Genomic DNA, 21,294 nt, shown 5'->3' on the forward strand with positions numbered 1-21,294 from the left:
AAACAGTCAACATCCAGTGCAATATGAGACACTCAGAATGCCACAGACATGACAATGAGCTGCTAAACAAAAGGCACTTGGTGTAATATTGCAGGTTATTGAGGTTATTGTGGGAATTGTATGTATAGCTGTGCTGGCAATCATATGACCTTTGACCCCCAGGTTTCCCCCGTGAGGTTCAAGGTCTCCGTCAGAGGATCATAGACAAGATGGAAACCCATGAGGAGCCCTGGCCTCCAGCCTGCCCCCCGCTGGAGCCAACCAGGTGAGCCCTGCTGACACACACACACACACACACACACACACACACACACACAAAAACACAGACTTGTTGTCATTGTAGTGATAATAGTGAAGGTAAAGGTTCAAGGATACAACAGAACACTTGGCCGTTGATCAACACATTACACAGTTGCACTTATTTTGTGTTTGTTTTGTTTTGTTTTGTTTTTTTTCCGATCTGGACACATTTTGGTACATTCTCTGCGCACAAATCAGCACACATGGCACTTTCTCTGTACCTATGCTACCTCAATAATTTTTATTATTATTAAACCTTTATTTAGACAGGTAATCCCATTGAGACACGGGGTCTCATTCTCAAGAGATACCTGGTCGGGCAACAGCAGCAGTACAACACAAAGTTACAGACAGACAGGACATTCAATAAAATTTAAATGCGTTTTTGTACATTGCCTATAATGCACGCCATGACACTTTCTGTACATATGTATGGCCGTCTGTTAATGTAAATGTAATTCACATTTGCACATCATCTATATTGCTGTAAATTCTGCTTTCTTCAGTTTCCCATGTGCTGTACCTCTTATTGTTCCCGAGTGCACATATTCTGATACTTTCAAAATGATTCCACTATTTCACACTGGTATAGATATTTCTTTTATATTCCTATATTTGTATCCTTATATTTTCATATACCGTATACATATCTCTTTTTAGATTTTTATAATGTTACATACATACTCATATTTACATGTATATAGCCCATATTTCATAGTTAGTAATCCATATTTAAACAAGCAATTGGATATTGTAAGTAGCGACTGTAAGTAAATCCATACATGTAAGTAAATCCATACGCTCTCCCACCCAGTTTACTTATCATGTGCTGAGCTATCGGCTGCATATGTTGATATAACCCTGCAATTGTTTATATCCTATTTTTATGTTTATATTATATATTTATTTTTTCCACTGCTGTATTCTGTTGCTTTTGCTGCTACAATGCCCCACTTTTCCTATCATTAAAGTTTCATCTTATCATGAGCTGCTGCAGGAATCAAACCTGTGATCTTTCAGTGACAGAACGGTCGGACTAACTTCTAGGGCAGCTTGCTCACATGCATGTATTCAGACACATACATACATACATACATACATACATACAGTACATTGGTTTATTATGATGTTGATGCAGGAAAAGGAAGTAGGAAATACAATGTGTTCTCCAGATCAGCAACAATCAAGTTTGCTTCTCCTTTTCGCTGTGGTGAAAGCTGAGTGAGTAGCTGAGTGAAATCACCATCTCTCTCAGAATCAGTTATTATGAGTTTTTCCTTCCTCTTTTTATAATGGAAATAACTTGCTGATGTTGGTTCATTTGCACCTCCTGCCCACTTGCTTCATACCAGAAATTCTTAATTGCAACTGGTCTTTTCAGTTGCCAGTAAGATATGAGGCTAGGTCCCTTAGTAGTAATGTGGAAGAAACAGAGTTTCAAGGCAATTCAAAAATCACTTAAAAGCCTTTATTGAAAAGCCTTTTGTGATGCCCTAAGGGAGCCTATAGGGTGTTGGGTGTAGTTTTTAACTTACAAATATGACTATACAAATTGAATAAAGCCTTTTTGGTTCTTTGGAGTGCTCTCCACAGGAATGAAATATGTCTATAAAATATTGCACCTGTGTTTTATTTCTTCCCTGTGATCTGTGCTGTGTCAATATCTAATCCCTTGTAGCAGATTTAGTAGTGATGTTCAGTAGAGAGTCTCTCCAAGGCTTAGCTGGACTTGTGTCTGGGACTCCAGCCTGACGCGTTTGTCTGCTGCTCTCTCCCCAGCCAAGCAGAGATCGACATCTTCTTTGAGACCAACAGTGTTGAACACCTGGCCCTGATCTTCGAGGACTCTAAATCCTACATCGGCCGAGAGGTGAGAGCGAGTTTCCAACAACCCAACCTGTTCGCTGCATTCTTCTCCAGGACATTATTTCTTCAAAAATAGTGAATAATATAACTGATCTATTTTGCGTAGCCCCTGCCGTACATCAGTCAAGTCCAACTATGTACCATCAAGGGCCAAGAGGATGAAGTTTTCATTCCAACCAAACTCTACAGCAGCCAACTTCACTCATTAACTTGAAACAGAAAGGGGGAACTAGTTAGTGAAATCAGCTGGTGTAGTGTTTGATTGTGCTGATGAAGAAATGGAAAAGTATTTATACTAAGCAACATTCCTATATGCTCACTTAAAATGTAATCTTTGATCCATATTTACACTTTAAGTGCCAAAAACTCAGGAAAACCGAATCTGCTCCACCATTATAAGATTATAAGAACTCTAAAATAACATCTTGTGTTTTTCTGGAATGTGCAAATGGCCAAATCTCACTGATAACATTGACCCAGTGGACTTGACAAAATAATAACTTGTTGTCTTCTAGAAGAAGGTGGTCACCTCTTATTACACATCCCCTTAAAGTGCTAGAACTATAATTATCATTGGTTGTTCAGTCTTGTTCATATGACCTTATACTTTTTGACTAATAGCTTTATTACATTCTATCTGTATTAACATAATCATGAATATTCAGCACTATAAAACTCCTTGGCTCCCAACCTGCAGATTGTATAAACCTGCACCTCTCGTCCTAAGTTTTGTTCTAAAGTTGAAATTAAAAACTCTTTTAAAAAAACTCTCCTTGATGGCTCATGATTGGACAGCACTGACCTACGACAAAATTAATGCATTGAAATATAATTAAAAATGTGACTAAACATTATTTTCCTCACTCTTTTCTGTGTGTGTGTGCTCTGCGTGTGCCAGGTGACCCTGGACCTGCTGCAGTATGAGAACGTTGCAGTCCGGAGAGTCCAAAGCACAGAGGAAGCTCTGGTAGCCAAACTGGGAGTGACTGAGTTCCCGTCCTGCTACCTCTACTATCCTGGAGGCAACTTCACCAGGCTCAAAGTGTGAGTGGCTGTGTGGAGACCAACATCCACTGAAAAACACACTGCTGTGTGATCAGTAATCATAATCATCTCGACAGTATGCTCTTTTCCCATGTTACAGTATGTATGACCCTCCGTTCATATTTAAGCCGACTTATACTGACCATGACAAAGAGGCGATTCAACAGTTTTCATCACTTTTAAATACAGTTTTTGTTTTGTTTTATATTTTAGGCATTTATAGTAATAATCCAGGATATTTTCATATAAGTAAATGTCTTTTTTGCTACTCTCTATTGCCGATGTAACACAATAGGGTTTCAACATATACCCAGTTCATGAAAGCTTTTGCATTTGCTGTTCTAACTACTGGGGTTTTCCAGGAAAAGTCCACTGGTGCACAGGAAGTGATGCTTTTCATATTTCCGGCAGCAGCAACAGCGGTGTGATTAAAATTAGAATTAGAATAAGAACTAGAGGAAGAAGAACTGGGTAGTTAGCATGAGCAGCAATAATCACCATGGCTGAACAGACAAAGGAAAGAGCACCTACAGAAACGCAAACTTCATCAACAGAAAATCCCAGAAAGAAGACGTCACAGTACTGGACACGATGTTTGATTGACAGGTGATTTCTGGGAAGTGCAGTGCAGAAACACCACAGCAATGAGCGCTTAGCACCATTGCAACAGTAGAATAAGCCTAAATTTCTGACATTACAAGCAACCAATGGTCCTGATGTAGATTTAACAAATATTCTCGCGTCTCCATAAGGATGATGTATAATAGAAACATGCAAGGCAAGTCAATGAGCCAGAGAGAAAGGCTTGAAATGGTCTTTATTTATATCGAGACAGGATCATTTTCAGACTAAGTACTTATGGAAAATATAGGAGCGGAGGGTGTTGATTGAGTGGGGAGAGGGGGACATGAGCTGTTTCTTGAATATATCTCCACAGCATCCCAATCTGCATTCCAGCATGTCAGGATAATTTCCACTGAGCTTGATCGGAGATGCACAAACCCCAAGTTTATTCCCCTTCGGTTCCCATTGTTCAACATGCAACAACTTTGCTTCCCGCTGAAAAGCCTTATCGTGGGCTCATTATCTGAACCCTATTCATGAGAATACTTTTAAACATCTGGCCTCTTAATGGGATCAGAGCATCAAAATCACTCCCATTATTCACTATCATAAAGCCTCGCTGATCATCCCTCACCCTGCAAATTCATCTGCTGTTTCTGCCGCTTTGTTTGGCCGTTTCAATAACTTGGCATGCAAAGAGGACTCTTTTTAGTTGACAAATGCAAAAAGGAAATGATTTATTGCTGATTTATTTATTCACCCCCATCTCTCCCCTTCCAACCCCCTTCATCTCCATCACTGTACAGAGGGGAGGTTTTTTAATTTCTTGCATGAAAACAATGCCATTGCTTTTCTGGCTTCACCTGCCAAACAAGCCCCAGCCGCACACGGCGACAGATGGCCTCCCATCATCACTGAATGTCTGATTGATCCTGGGAGAGAGGAGTGTGTGTGCGTACATGTTTGTGTGTACATCTGTGTGTGTGTGTGTGTGTGTGTGTGACTGTATGGGGGTGTCTCACATCCGTCATGCATGTAATGCGTGCTGGTCCCAGGTGAATGCATTCCCTCCCAGCCCAGCCTGACGCCTGCCTGCCGACCCTGGGGATCCCAGGATGAATGGCTCTCCCCTCACATCTGTACACTCCCACCAGGCACACAGGTGTAATTGAGTCCCAGGCTGTTGTGAGTGAGCGTGGGCCTGCAGTATCCATCCTCCTTATTACTGTCCTCTTCCAGTTTTACGATGCTCTCTCTCTCTCTCTCTCTCTCTCTCTCTCTCTCTCTCTCTCTCTCTCTCTCTCTCTCTCTCTCTCTCTCTCTCTCTCTCTCTCTCTCTCTCTCTCCCTCCCTGGCAAGGGGATAGTCAGAGGGACTGAGAAAGCAAATGAGAGGAGGATATGAGGGAAAGGGAGGGAGGGGGTGTAGTGGAGTACAAAGAGTAGGGTGAAAGAGAGAGAGAGAGGCCACAGTAATAGCTTTTGTTCCATTCCCAGGGTTATCACATGGCTAAATGATCAGAGATTTCTCTCTCGCTGTCCCACACTAGCCTGGTACCATCTGCCCAGTATTGAACACAAGAGGATGTGTTCCTGTGTGTGTGTGTGTGCGTGCGTGTGCGTGCGTGTGTGTGTGTGTGTGTGTGTGTGTGTCTGTGTGTGTGTGTGGGGCTGCATAATATGTGCATGGGCAAGATCCTGTGTTTATATGGATTGGTGTTCATTTCTACATTGTTTCCATTGATGCCATACTGACCACTCCATGTAATATAACACTTTGTTGGATGCTTTCATGCAGTAAATATTACAGTGCCATGTCAGTCAAGTATTTGTATGGCGACTTCAACACAAATCAGTTTGTTACAAAGCACTTTGCAATGTTAAAGGAAAAAGATAACTTACCAGTAAACAAACTAAACAGTCAGAAATGACCAAACAATTTTAAAAAAGCAGATAAAACTCAACAGTCACACTGAGAGGCCATAGATGAAACTGCAGGCAACAATTTGTTTTAAAAATGGCTATGGATTCTGCTGACTGAAAAAAAGGCAAACAGTAAACATGAGTGCATTTTCTGGGATTCAAACCCACATTAGTGCCATGCTGTTCCTACTGAACTGTACAAAATCACACAGTTGCACATGCATGATATTTGACTTTCTACATGTCAATCATACTGTACCTGTGTGTCCTTCTCTTCTCTCCCCAGCCAAATCGAGGCTCGTGCTTTCTACTCCTACGCCCTCCAGAGGCTGCCGGGGGTGGTGCGGTCGGGGAGGCCGAGGCCGGTCCCCTCAGACCTCCTGACCAACAACACAGAGGAGCCCTGGAGACCCTTCAACAGGTGTGACACTAGTACTGGACCAGACAGACTGCGTGTTTGTCACAAAATACTGCTGTCTGTCTGTGCCTGGTGCTCAGTTACTACTCAGTTGTTGCTATGGCTTACTTATTTACACATGTGGATTCCTGTGTGTGTGTGTGTGTGTGTGTGTGTGTGTGTGTGTGTGTGTGTGTACCCAGTTCCAGGGTGTATATGGCAGATCTGGAGTCAACGCTACACTACTCCCTGCGTATGGAGCTAGCTGCCCATCCCGTCATCAAAGGAGAGGCACTGACTTCTCTCAAAAGCTACGTCTCTGTCCTGGTAAAGGTAAGGAGACACATTTACAATAGAGGGAACACTGCAAATACACATAACACACACAAAAAGTATTCAGTAAATGACATACAGTGACACACGTCGTGTATTTCACTTTACATTCTATTAAGCCTCCAGAGTATCAGGTCTTATCACCATATTCCTTACAGTCCTTGCTTGTCACTCATGCAGAGCATCCCCAACCATCAGAAATACGTAGTTACCATAGGTCACCACTAGATGGAGAGTGAGACAGCAGAATGGCACTTAGTTCACACGTTGTAGCATTGAGCTGTTGTTTACAGCACTTAGCTCTGTTAGGGAAGACTCCCTCTTCATAACATGTTTACCAATACTTAACTTTTAAGGGGATTATTCTGTAAATTTACCTAATTAACTGTTTTGTCAAATGTGCTGTTGTTTTTCAACATACATGCACACACACACACACACACACACACACACACACACACATATTATTGAAAGCAGAAGTGGATGCCATTGACTAGTCAGAACACAAAAGGCTCTCTTGGGTATTGTTGACCCTCTTGATGTTGGCTCCCAAGGGGATTGAAGCGTGGCTGCCACCCACTCACCGCCCACAGGCTTTATGCAGACACAGTCTGATTACTACCAACTCTCCCTGGGACACCCCAACCACTCCTCCTCCCCCCCCTCCATCCCTCCTTCACCTCCCCCAATACTCCCCCCACCCACCCCCTTTGGTTTCATGTTGGCATTTATGCAAATACTTTTGACCGATGCCAATCCTGTGTGGTAAACCAAATCACCCCTAACCTTTCACACTTTCCATCTTCTCTCATTCCTGGCTCCCTCCATCCTCTTCTCACTGTCCTCCTCCTATTTCTCCACTACTCTTTTCCAATCCTCCCCCACTCTCTCTCTCTCTCTCCCTCTCCCTCTCTAATGTCTTCTTTTCCAGGCACCCATCCTGCCTCCCTCCAAGGATGTGATTTTTTTCATATTTTTCCACAATTTCAGTTGTTTGGATATTCAACTGTTGTAGATCATCATTTTCCTGCTTTCTTACTCTTTTTCTGTTCCTGATCACATCCCTCCATCCTCCCTCTCTCCCTCTCCTCCCCCCCTGTCCCCAGCCATAGCCAGAAGTGTGCCAGCCAGGCAAAGATGTTGTGATGATGAGGGCTGACCTGCTAGCCCTGTCCCTATTGGCTCAGCACCAGGCTGTCTCACTGCGCTAGTCTGCCACCAATCTCTCTGATTATATCTCACTCTCTAGGGAGGCGTTGTAGCAAGCCAGCATGTGTATGTGTGTGTGTGTGTGTGTGTGCGTGTGTCTGCGTGTTTGCATGCGTGTGTGTGTGTGTGTGTGTGTGTGTGCGGGGCAGAGCACTGTGGCCTCCCATTAGCTCCAGTTTGTTCAGTCAATAGCGGCAGGTCCCAGTGGTATTTTTAGCTTGTCCCCCACCAGAACGGAGCAGCCGCTCAACAGGGCTTTGTGCAGCTGAGGAGCCAGTCATTGTTACAGCTAACCAGGACTTGTGACAGTCCTTATTGACGTTTGACTGAGCGCTCGCTCTACAAAGAGGCCGCATCCATTCAGTCTGTCGGCTTGTTAGGAGCAGTTTGTGTAAGACAGACAAGTAGTTTAGTGAAACGGTGGGAGATTTGGGATGGATCAGTGGGATGTGAGTGGATAGCATCAACACTGATCCATGTGAATCGCTCTTATTTTGAGTTTAGCACCAAATTCAAATTAAACATATATTTAATGAACATAAAATGAAAATGAGTGATTCCATGGGCTGGATGTAAAGGGATGAAATGCTTTTTTATTTTTAGTGGAAAAGTCTTAACCTCTCTCTCTCTCCTGTTCCTCTATATTCCAACTAACTCTTGTGTGCCTAAGGAATGACCTCATTGTCAGCCCCCCCCCCCCCCCCCCCCCCCGCCTGCTTGATTACTAACACAATAGGTAAATCTGGTACCTAAACTCCCTGCGTGAGTCATATTATTAGATTAGATTAGACTGAAAGTGACTCACAGTGTCCTGATCACAGTGTTAGTGTCATCGTTTCACACTGGTGACACATTCCTCAATCATGACACATTTTTCATTATTATTACAGATCTGAACAGTTAGTGTGGGAAGTGTGTGTGTTTGCATGGGTGATTTTGGCTGTGTGTGTGTGTGCTTGCAAATTTGCATGTGTATGTATGAATATTTATTTTTACTTTCATGTATTCATAATTATACCCTGGCCTCAAAAATTACACACTGTTCTCAGTGTCTGTGCTAAGGATTATAATTCTATGAAGTGTTTGTTGCTTTGCTGTTCACCATCATCCCATCATCCTATCTTCCCATGCATCTCCATCCAAAGACGAAAACATGGGGGTTATTTTTTATTTATTTTTTGCTTGTGGTCGTAATATTACTAGATTTACTGTCTTGTCAGGCTGAAGCCGGATTTATGAATCCTCTACATGTATATGAGGATTAAAAAAGTGGATCTTGGGAAGCATGAGAGCATTACAGCGAGGTTTTTAAGGATTACACCTCTATCCTGCTTTTCTTGAAAGAAGCCCTTCAGCCCAGAGGGGACAGAGGGCCAGGGGAATAAAACAAGGAATTAAGAGGGGGCTTTGGTCTAAACCTCAGCTTCACCCTTCTCACGCCAGGGCTCAGGACATATTAGGTTGACATAAGGCTGTGTTACCAGAGTGGTAAACTACTGTCCTCTTTTGCTTATAACAAACTGTCTGTTTATTCATCAATTAATTCACTGTTGTAATTGTCAGTTTCCCAAGAATGAGTTGAGGCAGTTGTCTCTTTTTAGTTTTCATACCAATCCTCCTGTTGTAGTTTCACTTCAGCGATGGTAGAAAAGAGGTGTGTGTGCTTGTGTGTGTTGTAAAGACGAGGCTGCTGTTTGCCAGGTTTCCACTCTGTGGCACATGTATGCTGCATCCTGCCACGCCTCTCTGGGTGGATTCAGGCTGGATTACCATGGGGCTTCACCCCTGTCCTCCTGCCCCATCCCCATGCTCGTCCTCGGTCTGGTCTGCCCCGCTCCAGCCAGCAGACGCCTCCCTCTCGGGACCCTCACCACAAGGAGCCTGCGGTTTCTCAAGTGCTGCTGATACTAATCGGATCAGGGATGACATATTGCCGGGGTGAAGGGGATTGTCATGGTCCAACTGGGATGGAGGCAGGCGGGGCACAGGGTTAGAGGAGGGAAAATGTGTGTGTGTGTGTGTGTATGTGTGTGGGTGTGGGTGGACATCGAAGTGGGGGGGGTGAGCAAGAAAGAGAGAGAGCAGATATAGAGGTAAATAAGTAGTAGAGGGAGATTTGTATGAATAGAGTATAGTGGATGATCAGTGATCAAGGTTATGGGAGGATAAGAAAGGGAGGGATCAGTGTTAAATAAGAAGTGTAGGAATAAAGGTGAGCAAGACTACACTGACTAATGTCTTTTAGTCCATGAATCTTTATACATATTATTGGTTGAACATGGTTTTTAGTTTTAGGGCGATCACCAAAACACAGCAGGCTCAGTCGGTAGAGAGTGAGCGAGCCCATGAATAGTGTTGCTTTGGTGATGCGGAGCTAAACCTATTAGTGGGAACACCTGCGTTTTCTCTCCTGGTTAAATTCATATGGCTGTTTAATGAGCTTTTCTGACTGGTTGGCGTCCAGACCACAGACCCAGACCTAAACCTATTATATCACTTTCCCAGCAGCGGGCAGCAGACATCAGGAGCCTTTGTCTGCTCTTTACACCCCACCTGTAGTATTGTGTGTCATGTCGTCTGTGCGCGCAAGTGTGTGTGTGTGGGTGTTTTTTTTGGGGGGGGAAGTATGTGCTCTTTTCTCATTTATTTGTGCTCATCAGTTTTCTCATTTATTTTTAATGACCAGTATACTTGAGATTGAGCCATCCTTATTTATGTAAGGCAGCTGGTTATATAAGTAACTCCCATGAGAGAAAACATCCTAAACTCTTTAGGATAAAACCCTTTGGATATACAGTAGATTAGTGGGCCAATGCTAAACGAAGTGTAGGAAACCAAGGTTCAGATTCAGCTGATTACACACTGACACACAGCTGTCGTTAGCCAAACACAATGTTTTGAAGGCTTTGTCAAGATTAAATGTGTGGCATGGAACGGGCCTGGGCCTGGTGCACAGCGACGGGACACAGGGCAGAGCAGGACTCCTTGAGTCTGGGACAAGGAGGTTAAGCAAATCACCAGGGGTCTGGTTAAGTGGGTAGGGTGTAATGCACATATCCTGTTAGAGGGTGATGAATAGAAGGCTGAGCTACGGACTGAAGTGTGTGTGTGTGTGTGTGTATGTGTGTGTGTGTTTGTGTGTGTGTGTGTTTGCAGGCCAGTGTCAGCGTGTGCAGGCGTATTTAGCTGAACAGATGGCTGGGGCCAAATTAAAAAGACTCGGCACCACAAATCAAAAAAGGTGCAGTTCTGGGATGATGCTAGCTCTCTCTCTCTCTCTCTCTCTCTCTCTCTCTCTCTCTCTCTCTCTCTCTCTCTCTCTCTCTCTCTCTCTCTCTCTCTCTCTCTCTCTCTCTCAAACCCACCACAACTGTGTAGATGTATGATAATGTGTAGATGTATGATAATGACCATGATCAAAAACAGTTGAGGGATCCTTTGTGACTAACTTATCTATTACCTCTCTCTGTGGTAAACAGGAGTAACAGTTTAGTAAAAAGAAAAAAAAGTTACCATGGCAGTAGTGGATTTGTTCTGTTATTTAAGTCTTGGAGAAAAGCTTTATCCCTTTGCTGTATCTAGTTCTGAGAAACGGTGCCACACAGAGGCTTACTGTAAGAATAGGAAGTACATTTAGCTGACATTTACTAAGGCGCTGTTCTCTCTCTTACAGTCAGCACACTCAAGACATCAGCTGTTTCTATTGTCAGTATTGTATATGTAAGGCCCGCCTGTCTGCGTCTGCCTTGACTCTGTCATCACCGGTCTCAGACACACATCAGGTGGATTTCCTCCGTCTCTGAGTGTATCTATCTCCGCTAGTTACAGTGTCGTGTTTCCTCACAGCCACAGCCGTTACCGTGGCAGCAATACACGTTCGAAGAAACGTAAACAAACGGCAGGAGAAAGCCTAGTGGCTAAGTGGTTGTTAGTGGCTTAGGAAATGGATCTTAATGAAGGAAGATACAGCTGGTTTAAGCTCAGCTGTTCTCACGTTTGCCTTTGGCAAGATTCTTTAAAAGTGCTGTAAGAGTAATACTGAAAACACAACTTCTGTACAACTTTTGCACAGAGACACTGCACAACAATGTCAAGGATGATATCTTTTAAAGTTTAGCAACTCAGTCTAGCCACAAAAATGTCTGTCTTGTTAGAATGTGAGAGTTAAATATGTTAATGATGACAATAATGATGACAGTGATACTGACAACAGTGTTAATGGTGATTATAGTAGAGGTGTTAATGTTGATTTGATTTGATTCTTTTCAGGTAAAAGAAGTGTGCATGTTAAAATAGACATGCACATCAATATATGTACCTGGAGAATAAAATGCCAATAAATAAATATAAGACAGATTGAGACAGTCCTCAGTTCTGATTGGCTCAGTCACATCTCAGGCCGTTGTAAAACAAACCTGATAAACACACACCTGTGACTGCAAAATTGTTGATTTAAATGTGCTAACCAAAAATCACCACTCATACTAGATACAGATACATAAACTATATGCAGAACTTTATATTATGTGGCTGATTGCTTAAATTAACACTTATTTTAATATGTATGTATCATATGTATATATCATGTATATGTATATGTATTTTTATAAATATATTGGGTATTTGTATACAGTAGTATAGTATGCATACATAATGTTGTTGTTTTTTTTTTTACTTTTATAAAATATGTTGAAAACTCAATAAACATATTGTTGAAAAAAACCCAAAAAACACTTATTTCCATTGTGCTCTGCTTTATGGCTCCAGTACTTTCCAGGCCGTCCAATGGTGATGAACCTGTTGAAGTCGGTGGACTCTTGGTTGAAGGGCCAGACTGGTGCTGAGGTCTCCTATACGGTGCTCAGAGAAATCCTGGACAACTCAGCACAGGTAGGTCAGAGGCAGAGCCACAGAGACAGATATCACTATAGATACACACAGACAGGCTGGGCTAAGCAGACAAAAACAGCAAAAAAAGAAAAGCAGAGGACAAACTCGAGCATTTCCACCCAAACCACATTTTTAAATTGTCAGTGGGCCAAATTTATTCTGTATTTTTGTGAGTCAGTCATCATGTTAGCCGTGTTAGCCAATTCCTGTCAAGAGGCTGAAAAGTGTTAAGAATCAGTAACTTTGAAATTGTATATAACAGCCCTTAAGTGAGACTGGTATCCTCTCTAGTAAGTTAACTGTACACCGGAATTGCCTGGATCAGCTGTGTTTGACTTACATCAATCTAAAATGACAACATTTGGATGCGTGAAGCTTCAGTGTGTGTGTTTACAGGTCTACACACATTCTGAATTCATAAAGAAATGCAGATGCCACATACTGTTTACTATAACCGTCATAAGCTCATATCTCAATTATAGGAAACCTGAATATGTAAAAGATGTACCAATATAAGCAAAGTCAGAGATAATGAAGTATACTGTATAAGCACCTTGTTCTGTTGCCCGTTAGAGTTTGTGATTTGTTTCTTCATGTGTCCAGGGATATTTGTGATGGCAATAAGAAGATGCATAAGAACAGCTTATCCCAAGTGATCTTAAATTATCTTTAATGATCTTAAAGGATAATTCTATCTATGGTGAATGTGAAGCCCATTTTCCAGAGTGCCCTCTCTCCCTTATGAAATGTTTTGTTTTTTGAGTTTTTTGTTTTTGTTTTTGTGGTAACCTGTTGCTAGAGGGATTTTGTAGATTTCCTTCCTATTCAAAATTTTGAAACATGTTGTAGCCGATAAGAAATAAGCATTTTATTATCAGTAGGTCTGACTGTGTTGTGCATTTACATGTCAAAGAATGAAACTTGCTTGGCACCTTATTCAAATCCATTTAATAGGAACTACTTTCAGGCGGAGAAAACCCTTCCCCGGCTGAGAGGCTTAGAAAACGCCAAAATCCAAGTATATCAATTGTACATCACAACATCTAGACTAAGCTGATGACATCACACAAACACCAAAAGTCAAGAAGACCCAATGCAACTTGCTTTTTTGTCTCAGAGGGGGTGAATCTTGAAGTGAATGGCATCCACATTGCACCCCCCCCCCCCTTCAAAAAAGCGTCAACAAACACTCTCTCTCCCCAACACACACACAGCTCCTCTTGTAGGTCTCTCCACAGTTATTTCAAGGCTACCCACAGAACAGAAAAAAAAAAAAAATCCTAAAACAGAAATAAATCAAGTGTCACACACCAACCAACCCTGGTGTGTGTTTGTGTGGCGAAGGAGACACAGCCAGGGAAGGAGACGCAGCCAAAAAGCAGGCGAGAGAGAGAGAGAGAGAGAGAGCCTGCAGGAGCGAAGCGAGCAAGCCAATGGGGAAACCAGGGATGAATTTCAAATCCAAGAAGTCGAGACTTGTGTCCTTGTGGAGAACGATCTTCCAAAGTTGTCTTAGAGAGAACAAACTTCTCAAGAACGCGAAAACAGAGAAGCTTCTTTACAGTTTGAGATGGGCTATGTGTGTCTGAATCAATCAATCAAGTAAACTTCCGTGATTTTCATCCTTCCTCTGTGTTCTTCTGTTTTGTGATTGTGCTTCGGCTGTTAGATATTATGTGAAACGGCTCATGGAGGACACTGGAACGCACAAGAACACAAATTGAGAAAGAGCACAGGCTTTTGTAAGCCCCGTCCCAGGGGCGTCCAATCTGTAATTAGGGAGGGCAGGCGGGCATCAGATCAAAACCACCTCAGACGCATCAGAGATTTCAAAGTTACACCCATTCCGTCAAAACAAAAAATGTCAAAAGGTGATCTTGATAATATTCATAAAAACACAGTGTAAGCACATATTGAAGCAGTCTAATGAGAAAAATCCAGATATATTTCAATATGTACTTTGTCTCGGTGCCAGCACATACAGCAGAGGATCTATGTGCTGTTGTCTTTGGAATGAAGCCTGCATGCCTCCAGTATACGGCTCCTCGCAAATTGAAAGAGTCACTTACTTACATCATTAGCTTTTAGCAGGCGAATCAATGGATCAATGAATCAATGGGAAGGTATGAACAGACTTCGCCTCAGAGGAAATGGACTCTGCACACACACACACACACACACACACCAAATCTTTACCATTGACGTGTGAGTAACCCTGTCAATCACACTACAGGCCGATGGCAGGCGGTGGAGCGAGAGAAACGACTATGTGTCAGAGAAAATATGTTGTTGGATTCAACTCTGGTTCATGGCTGCAGATGTGGATAGCTTCTCTTTATTGGAGGAGGGCTACGCCATTAACCTGGGATTGACTTCTCATTGATCAAGAAAACTACACACAACGGTTTTCATTAAGTTGAACAGGTCGGGGAGAGAGAGAGACACAGGACTTTTGAGAGGATTGTTCTTTGGAATTTGGGCTCAATGATTCGTTTTTCTTTCTCTCTCTCTCTCTCTCTCTCTCTTTCTCTTTCTCTCTCTCAGGTTCCAGACACTGCTTTGCCAGAAGGAGTGAGGTGGGTGGGCTGTCAGGGTTCGAAACCCCACTTCAGACGCTATCCTTGCGGGGTGTGGACCCTCTTCCATGTTCTCACTATTCAGGCAAAGACCTCTGGTGGCTCAGGTACACACACACACACACACACACACACACATACACACTCATAAACGGTTTGTATTGTCATGCTTGTGAGGACCTTCATTTGCTACATTGATTCCCTAACCTCTAAACCCTCACCTTAACCCTCACCGCTACATGCCTAACCATAAATCTAATTGTAATTCTAATCTTAACCCTAAACCCAAGCCCTAACGCTAAAATAGCCCCTTAAAGAGGTGATGGCCAGCAAAATGTGCTCACTTGTGCAGGATTTTCCTCATCTTTCTATCCTTGTGTGAGGGTGTTTGGTCCTCATAAGTATAGGAATACAAGAACACACACATGCACATACACACACAAATCTGTTAAAATATCTTTCAATATCTCAAATCATTTTAAATTTTAAAATCTATTCCCTGAACAAGGAACTGATGGACATCAATAAAAAGTTTAAAATAAGTAATCCAATTTCAGCAGCCAACTCCGGCCATTGACGATGCTAAGTGCACAACTGCCATGGAAACCGTCCAGAGGGAACACAAGATGTGTGTCTTTGTGTTTGTGTGTGTGTGTGTGTGTATGTTTGTGTGTGTGTGTGTGTGTGTGTGTGTGTGTGTGTGTGTGCGAGCCAAGCCAATGAACTGTGATACAAGTATTTCCAGTCTGCCTTCCGCTAGTTGAGCTGCTACAGCTCTCCTGGGACGCATCCCTCCATTCCCGTTTATCTCACTGCAGCTCTGGGGCTGCAGGCCAGGCTGTCGGAGCCTGTAGCGTTTGCAGCATCAGAGATACATACAGGCCTCATGTGGATTACAGTTAACTAGCGATGGAGATGCTACCAGTCTGTCTTTATATCTGTCAGCAATACAAAGTTATTAATCCTTAACATTTAGTAGGCTATTGACAGCACAGACAGCTGTATGTAAAATTTTACATGGCTCACATCATGACAGGCAAACTAAAATACAGACTAGTTAACATCTGGTTCGCTAATGATCTAAAAACTTGTGGTTTAGATGGGAACTTATGAGTAGGGGGCGGTAAATGCATCCTTTGTTCCTGTTTTTCTTGTCTTTTTTGCTTAGGAAGTAAAGGACTGAGAAAGTTTATATGCTGGGTAAGAAAATATACATAAAATAAGGTTTCTCCGGTGCGTCACTTTTCAAATAGGCAATTCAAGAATCAAAAAAAGGGAAATCCACACTCTCAGAAAGATATCTTGATTGATTTATGTTTTAAATAAAAAAAATATGCAGCTCTGGCAAATTGACAAGAAAAGACATTTTGCCCATAGACCTTGTCAGTTCATTGGTTAGTGGGTAACCCACATGTAAAATAAATCAGTAGTAAAGGAAATGTTGAATTACACGAGGAAGGGGGCAGAAGAGAAGAGTTGGGTGGACATTGTGGGGGCCGAGGGGGACAGGAGGGGTGCGGGTGGGGTGGGGGGGTGGGGGGGTCAGAAAGAATAGGAGACGATTGAAAGAAAAGGGCCATTGAGAGGTCAAGACGGGTTGGACTGAGGACGAGGGCTTTGTGAGGCTTCGTAAACAAATTAGCCATGGAATGTTTGGTGTAAGGTTTTTTGCACTGAACTGATACAACACACAAGGAAAAGACTGAGACACAAACACACACACACACACACACACACACACACACATACATACACAAACGCATGTATACTTAGTTCTTGACCAAAGTTCCTTGAGTTTCCCTCCCATGTTTTGTGATTTTGTCACAGCTAAAACAGAGCCTAATTGTCACTGTGTGAAAAGGGATTATGCTAGATTAGTGGAATGTGAGTGGTTAATAAAACAGGCAGATGACCAGAGGCTCCGCTCCTGGCAGGGATGTTAATCTCACACACACACACACACACACACACACACACATACACATATACATAAACACACTCACACACTCACACACAGAGGTTAATCCCAAGGTTTATGGACCACCATGTGACCTGCAGATGGACTGGCCAAAAGGGGTGTCCATCTGGACCCCCACAGACCACTAGCTTAACTGGTGGACACACACACACACGGACGCACGCACACACACACACACACACACACACACAAAAATACATAACAGTATTAACCACGACACAAAACACAATTCATTCACACATAGCGTACAGTCGTAACGGTGTGAACACGACGCAGAAAACTCTTAATTTGCATAACCACAACCACAAACATATTCACACCGGCACCCCGGTTCATCTGATGGTCCTGCTAAGCTGAGAACAAAAGGAAACACTTTAGCTACAGGAAAATATGGTTGTGGACTGTTGAGGCCCTGAGACAACAGCCCAGCCACCATTCACACAGAGGGTTAACTGTATTTAATCTCCAGATAGGGTTATCCCATCCGCGTAGATTATTCATCTCAATATGGGGTTAACCCAGCTCTCGGTGACTCCTGGCCCACATAACCGTGGGAATCCAGAAGGTAGCGGGCCGACACTGGCATTAGCAAGCTTTCAGGTTGCAGCACAGGTTTACAGTACATTTTGTCCTGGGATGTTCTAGCGGGAACCAGCTTTACTAGGACAGGTGATGTTTTGTTATATATGAGTTAATGACAGTTCTGCTTGATGAAATAAAGTAATAGTCTGTGAGAATTTCATTAGAATAATTGTCCGTTTTGCTGCTCCCTGTCACTGATTGATATAACAAAATAGTGATTCAATTCATACCCAGTTCATGAAAGCGTGTCAAGTGTCAGATGGATGTTTCCTGGGAAAAACAATCCTCTGGTGCAAAGGAAGTGGTTCGTTTTACGTTTCCAGCAGCAGCAAAAGCGGTTTGCTTGGAATAAATAGAAGAAGAACTGCGTAGTTAGCATGAGCAGCGATAGCCACCGTGGCTGGAGAGACAAAGAAGAAAGCGCCACCTACAGAAACTCAAACTTTATCAACAGAAACTGGACGCAAAACTGGACGCAGTGTTTTATTGAAGTGATATCTGGGAAGTGTAGTGCAAAACCACCACAGCAATGATTACTTATCACCAAAGATGTCGCCAAAATAAAAATAAAAATACAAGGATCTCGAGGATTACCACTGTAATGTTCACATCAGATGCTGAATTAGTGTAAAGTAACAAAATCAGACGAGGGAGCAAGGTGTTTGATTGTGATTATCGTAGAAGTGATTTTGTATTAATGTTGTTTTGTTTTACACAGACGTACAGTACATTTCTCATTGTGATCAGATTTGCTGTTGTTGTATCACTGTCCTGATGGATTGTCCTTCCCCTCCAGAGCCCCAGGAGGTGCTGGGGGCGATGAGAGGCTACGTCCACAACTTCTTTGGCTGCAGGCCGTGTGCCCAACACTTTGACGCCATGGCGCAGGAGAGCCTGACGCAGGTGAACTCTCTGTCGACGGCGGCCCTGTGGCTCTGGTCCAGACACAACCGCGTCAACAACAGACTGGCAGGTAGGAGCCAGCAGAGTCATGTGTCGTCAGTTTGCAGAATACATTTGGTTGCAGATACAGGCGGTTCTCCTCTCTAACATTTTTTCCTAAGAGCAGTTCAATATCAAACATATTTTTGTTCATGAGGCTGCTTCATAGTTCACTCTTCATTACTTCACTCTCAAAGCTCACCGACAGCTGAAGCCTAAGTTTTTCTTAAAGGTGCTACATGTGGCATTTCTGTTCCTGGCCTCAGTCCTCATGCTTTTATTTTGAAGAGCTAGAAGAAGGATAAGAGCCAATTGCCCTTAATAACAGCTATGTATTTCAACAAGGTAGAAGTTGAAACTATGCAGTTAGAATAGTGGAACTGGAAAAAAGGTGTGTATTAATTGCAAGATAAAAACGGTTTGTGCGGTAAAGCAATCCAGCAGATTTCCTGTGAATCTGACCCGGTGGCACACAATGTAAAATGCATTGCTGGTAGAGCCTGCCAAACTTCTTAGTGATGGTCTTGTTTGTTACATTAATTATGCTAATGTCTCTCTGTAGTAATGAATTTATGAGGTTTTAACTTGGCCAGGCTGTTGTTATGGCTGTTGAAGGAAAACAGCCATAATTTGCTCTCCTCTATTATTTTATGTAATTTCTGCTTTATTAGACACTTTGCAGAAAACAGAGACACAGCAGCAAAGACAAAAGGGTCATCAGGACCCCCTGCCCCTCCCACCTTTTCATCATATCGCTTCTTTTCCCCACACTTAGTACACCCATCCAGACCACTGCTTAATTTGCCTTAACTTATTCACTTTTTGGGGGAGGACATCCCAAACTTCTGCTGAGAGGGGGTGAGGGGAGGAGGAAGGATGGATCCTCAGATCAGACACCAGCTGTCACCCCGTCTTAGTCCTTCAAGTATCACCCATTTGTGTCTCACCCATTTTCTCCTGAACCCCCATCCTCCATCCCTCTTCCTCTTCCTCACCCCCCTTTCTTTGATTCTCTCCCACACCTGATCCCAATATCTCCTCACCAGTCCTCAACCATCTCTCTCCCCATTCCTCTCTCCTCTGAACTTGTTTCCTCATCCTGCTCCCACACCTCTCCCTCATCCTAGTTTACCCACCCCCACCCCCCACCCCCCTGCACTCCAGTGAAGGATTTTCTTCTTCTAGGAATCTCCAGTCTGGTCCCAGCTCAGGAGCAGTAGTGCAGGACAGGTTATCCATTTAAACAGGACTAATACAGCATGTGACCCAATTAATAGCGTCCACTGCAGATATTTCCAGAATATCATTTCTAATGGGAGATTACTGTTTACCTGTCTTTTTCCTGCTTTTCCTGATCTCATCCCTGTTTCAGAATTCTCTTTTTCTCATCCTGCACTTCCTATAAATTTGTAAATCATTTGTTCTGCTTTGACTGTGATGAACCAGTATTTTACATCTTTACATATCAGTCTTGAGTGTCAGTATGAGTGCTAAACAGCTCTTCAGCCTCCCTCCTCCCCCGTCTGTGTTCATATGGTTTTATTAGGCACATGGCTGTCATTAACAGCCCACTTTGTTAAATCACTGTGTTTTGTTTGTGTTGACTGCCCCCCTCTTCTATCTCGGGGACAGCTTGTGTCCTGAACAGCAGGGGCCAGAAGGACACCCGTCCCTGCCTGTCTGCTCCCCAGACACTTAAACACTATTCATCCCTCCCCCCATCCATCCTCACTCCCTCTCTCTCTCTCCCTCTCTCTCTCTCTGTATCTGTCTCTCTCTCTTTCCACTCTCCTTCCCCTGGGACTCATATCCTCCGCTTGACAAGTAATAGCACAACATCCTCCCAGGATGGGTCCCACAGGAACCGGCCCTCTTTGCCCACACACACACACACACACACAATTCCCAAGATATTGCGTGACAGCAGGTGGCACACACCATGACACAAGCACCAAGCCACCCGCCCGTTCCTTCCCCCAGTCAATACCCCCTCCCCACATGCAGGCAAATACACACACACACACACACACACACACACACACACACACACACACAAACACGCACACACACACACACACACACAGAGCCCACAAATCCCTACTCTCAAGCGTGGGTCAAGTTGTGGCGTGTGGCAGGGAGGGAGTAGGTTGGGTGGATCAGAGGGAGAGAGAGGGAGGGGCTGGGGGTTTGGCTGTGTTAGTAGCAATGAGTGGCAGTGTCTCCCTAAGGAGAGCACACTCCATCCTCTCACCCCCTCCCCTTTTCCTAAAGTGGAGCTCTTTAGCAGCCTTCCCCACCCCTCCTTTCAGGAGCAGCCATGCATGAAAGAGCAGCTATTTGTAAAGCGGACGAACAATTAATTTAGCTGGCAACAAAGAGGCCCCAGGGCCCTCGGCCTGGCAGCGGCAGAATTAAGACCAGTGGCAGCTCAGTCCTGTTGCTGCTTGTCAACAGGCTGAGACCGATGCACATATCTACAGACAAAAGAGCATAGCCACAGTCGGCCTGACTCACTCTGCCTTCAGGACTCTGTGTGCAGAGTCGCTCGTATCGTGTGTGCATTTTTTTCATGCATAAAAGAAGCAATATCTTGGTATTAATTCTGTCATACAATAAACAATCCAGTGTCCTGGATTAGTTTTTGTCTTGATTATTTAAATGAGCATAAAAACTCTGGCACCAGCCGTTCTC

The 21,294-nt window shown here is 43.4% G+C and overlaps 1 protein-coding gene across 1 annotated transcript in view; it reads left to right on the forward strand.

The window, feature by feature from the left end:
- Positions 1-21,294, forward strand: part of qsox1 (quiescin Q6 sulfhydryl oxidase 1) — a 29,003-nt gene that overhangs the window by 4,657 nt on the left and 3,052 nt on the right. The window contains exons 4-11 of the mRNA XM_071516981.1: positions 163-265; positions 2,080-2,170; positions 3,065-3,210; positions 5,983-6,117; positions 6,297-6,426; positions 12,403-12,525; positions 15,070-15,208; positions 18,458-18,634. Of these exons, the coding sequence (XP_071373082.1) occupies positions 163-265; positions 2,080-2,170; positions 3,065-3,210; positions 5,983-6,117; positions 6,297-6,426; positions 12,403-12,525; positions 15,070-15,208; positions 18,458-18,634 (1,044 nt within the window). The remainder of the gene's footprint in view (positions 1-162; positions 266-2,079; positions 2,171-3,064; positions 3,211-5,982; positions 6,118-6,296; positions 6,427-12,402; positions 12,526-15,069; positions 15,209-18,457; positions 18,635-21,294) is intronic.

The sequence above is a fragment of the Centroberyx affinis genome, unplaced genomic scaffold (genome assembly GCF_046629955.1).
Source record: "Centroberyx affinis isolate AG114_WGS23_722 - 3 ecotype Tasmania unplaced genomic scaffold, CSIRO-AGI_Caff_v1 ptg000440l_1, whole genome shotgun sequence".
Lineage (NCBI taxonomy): Eukaryota > Metazoa > Chordata > Actinopteri > Beryciformes > Berycidae > Centroberyx > Centroberyx affinis.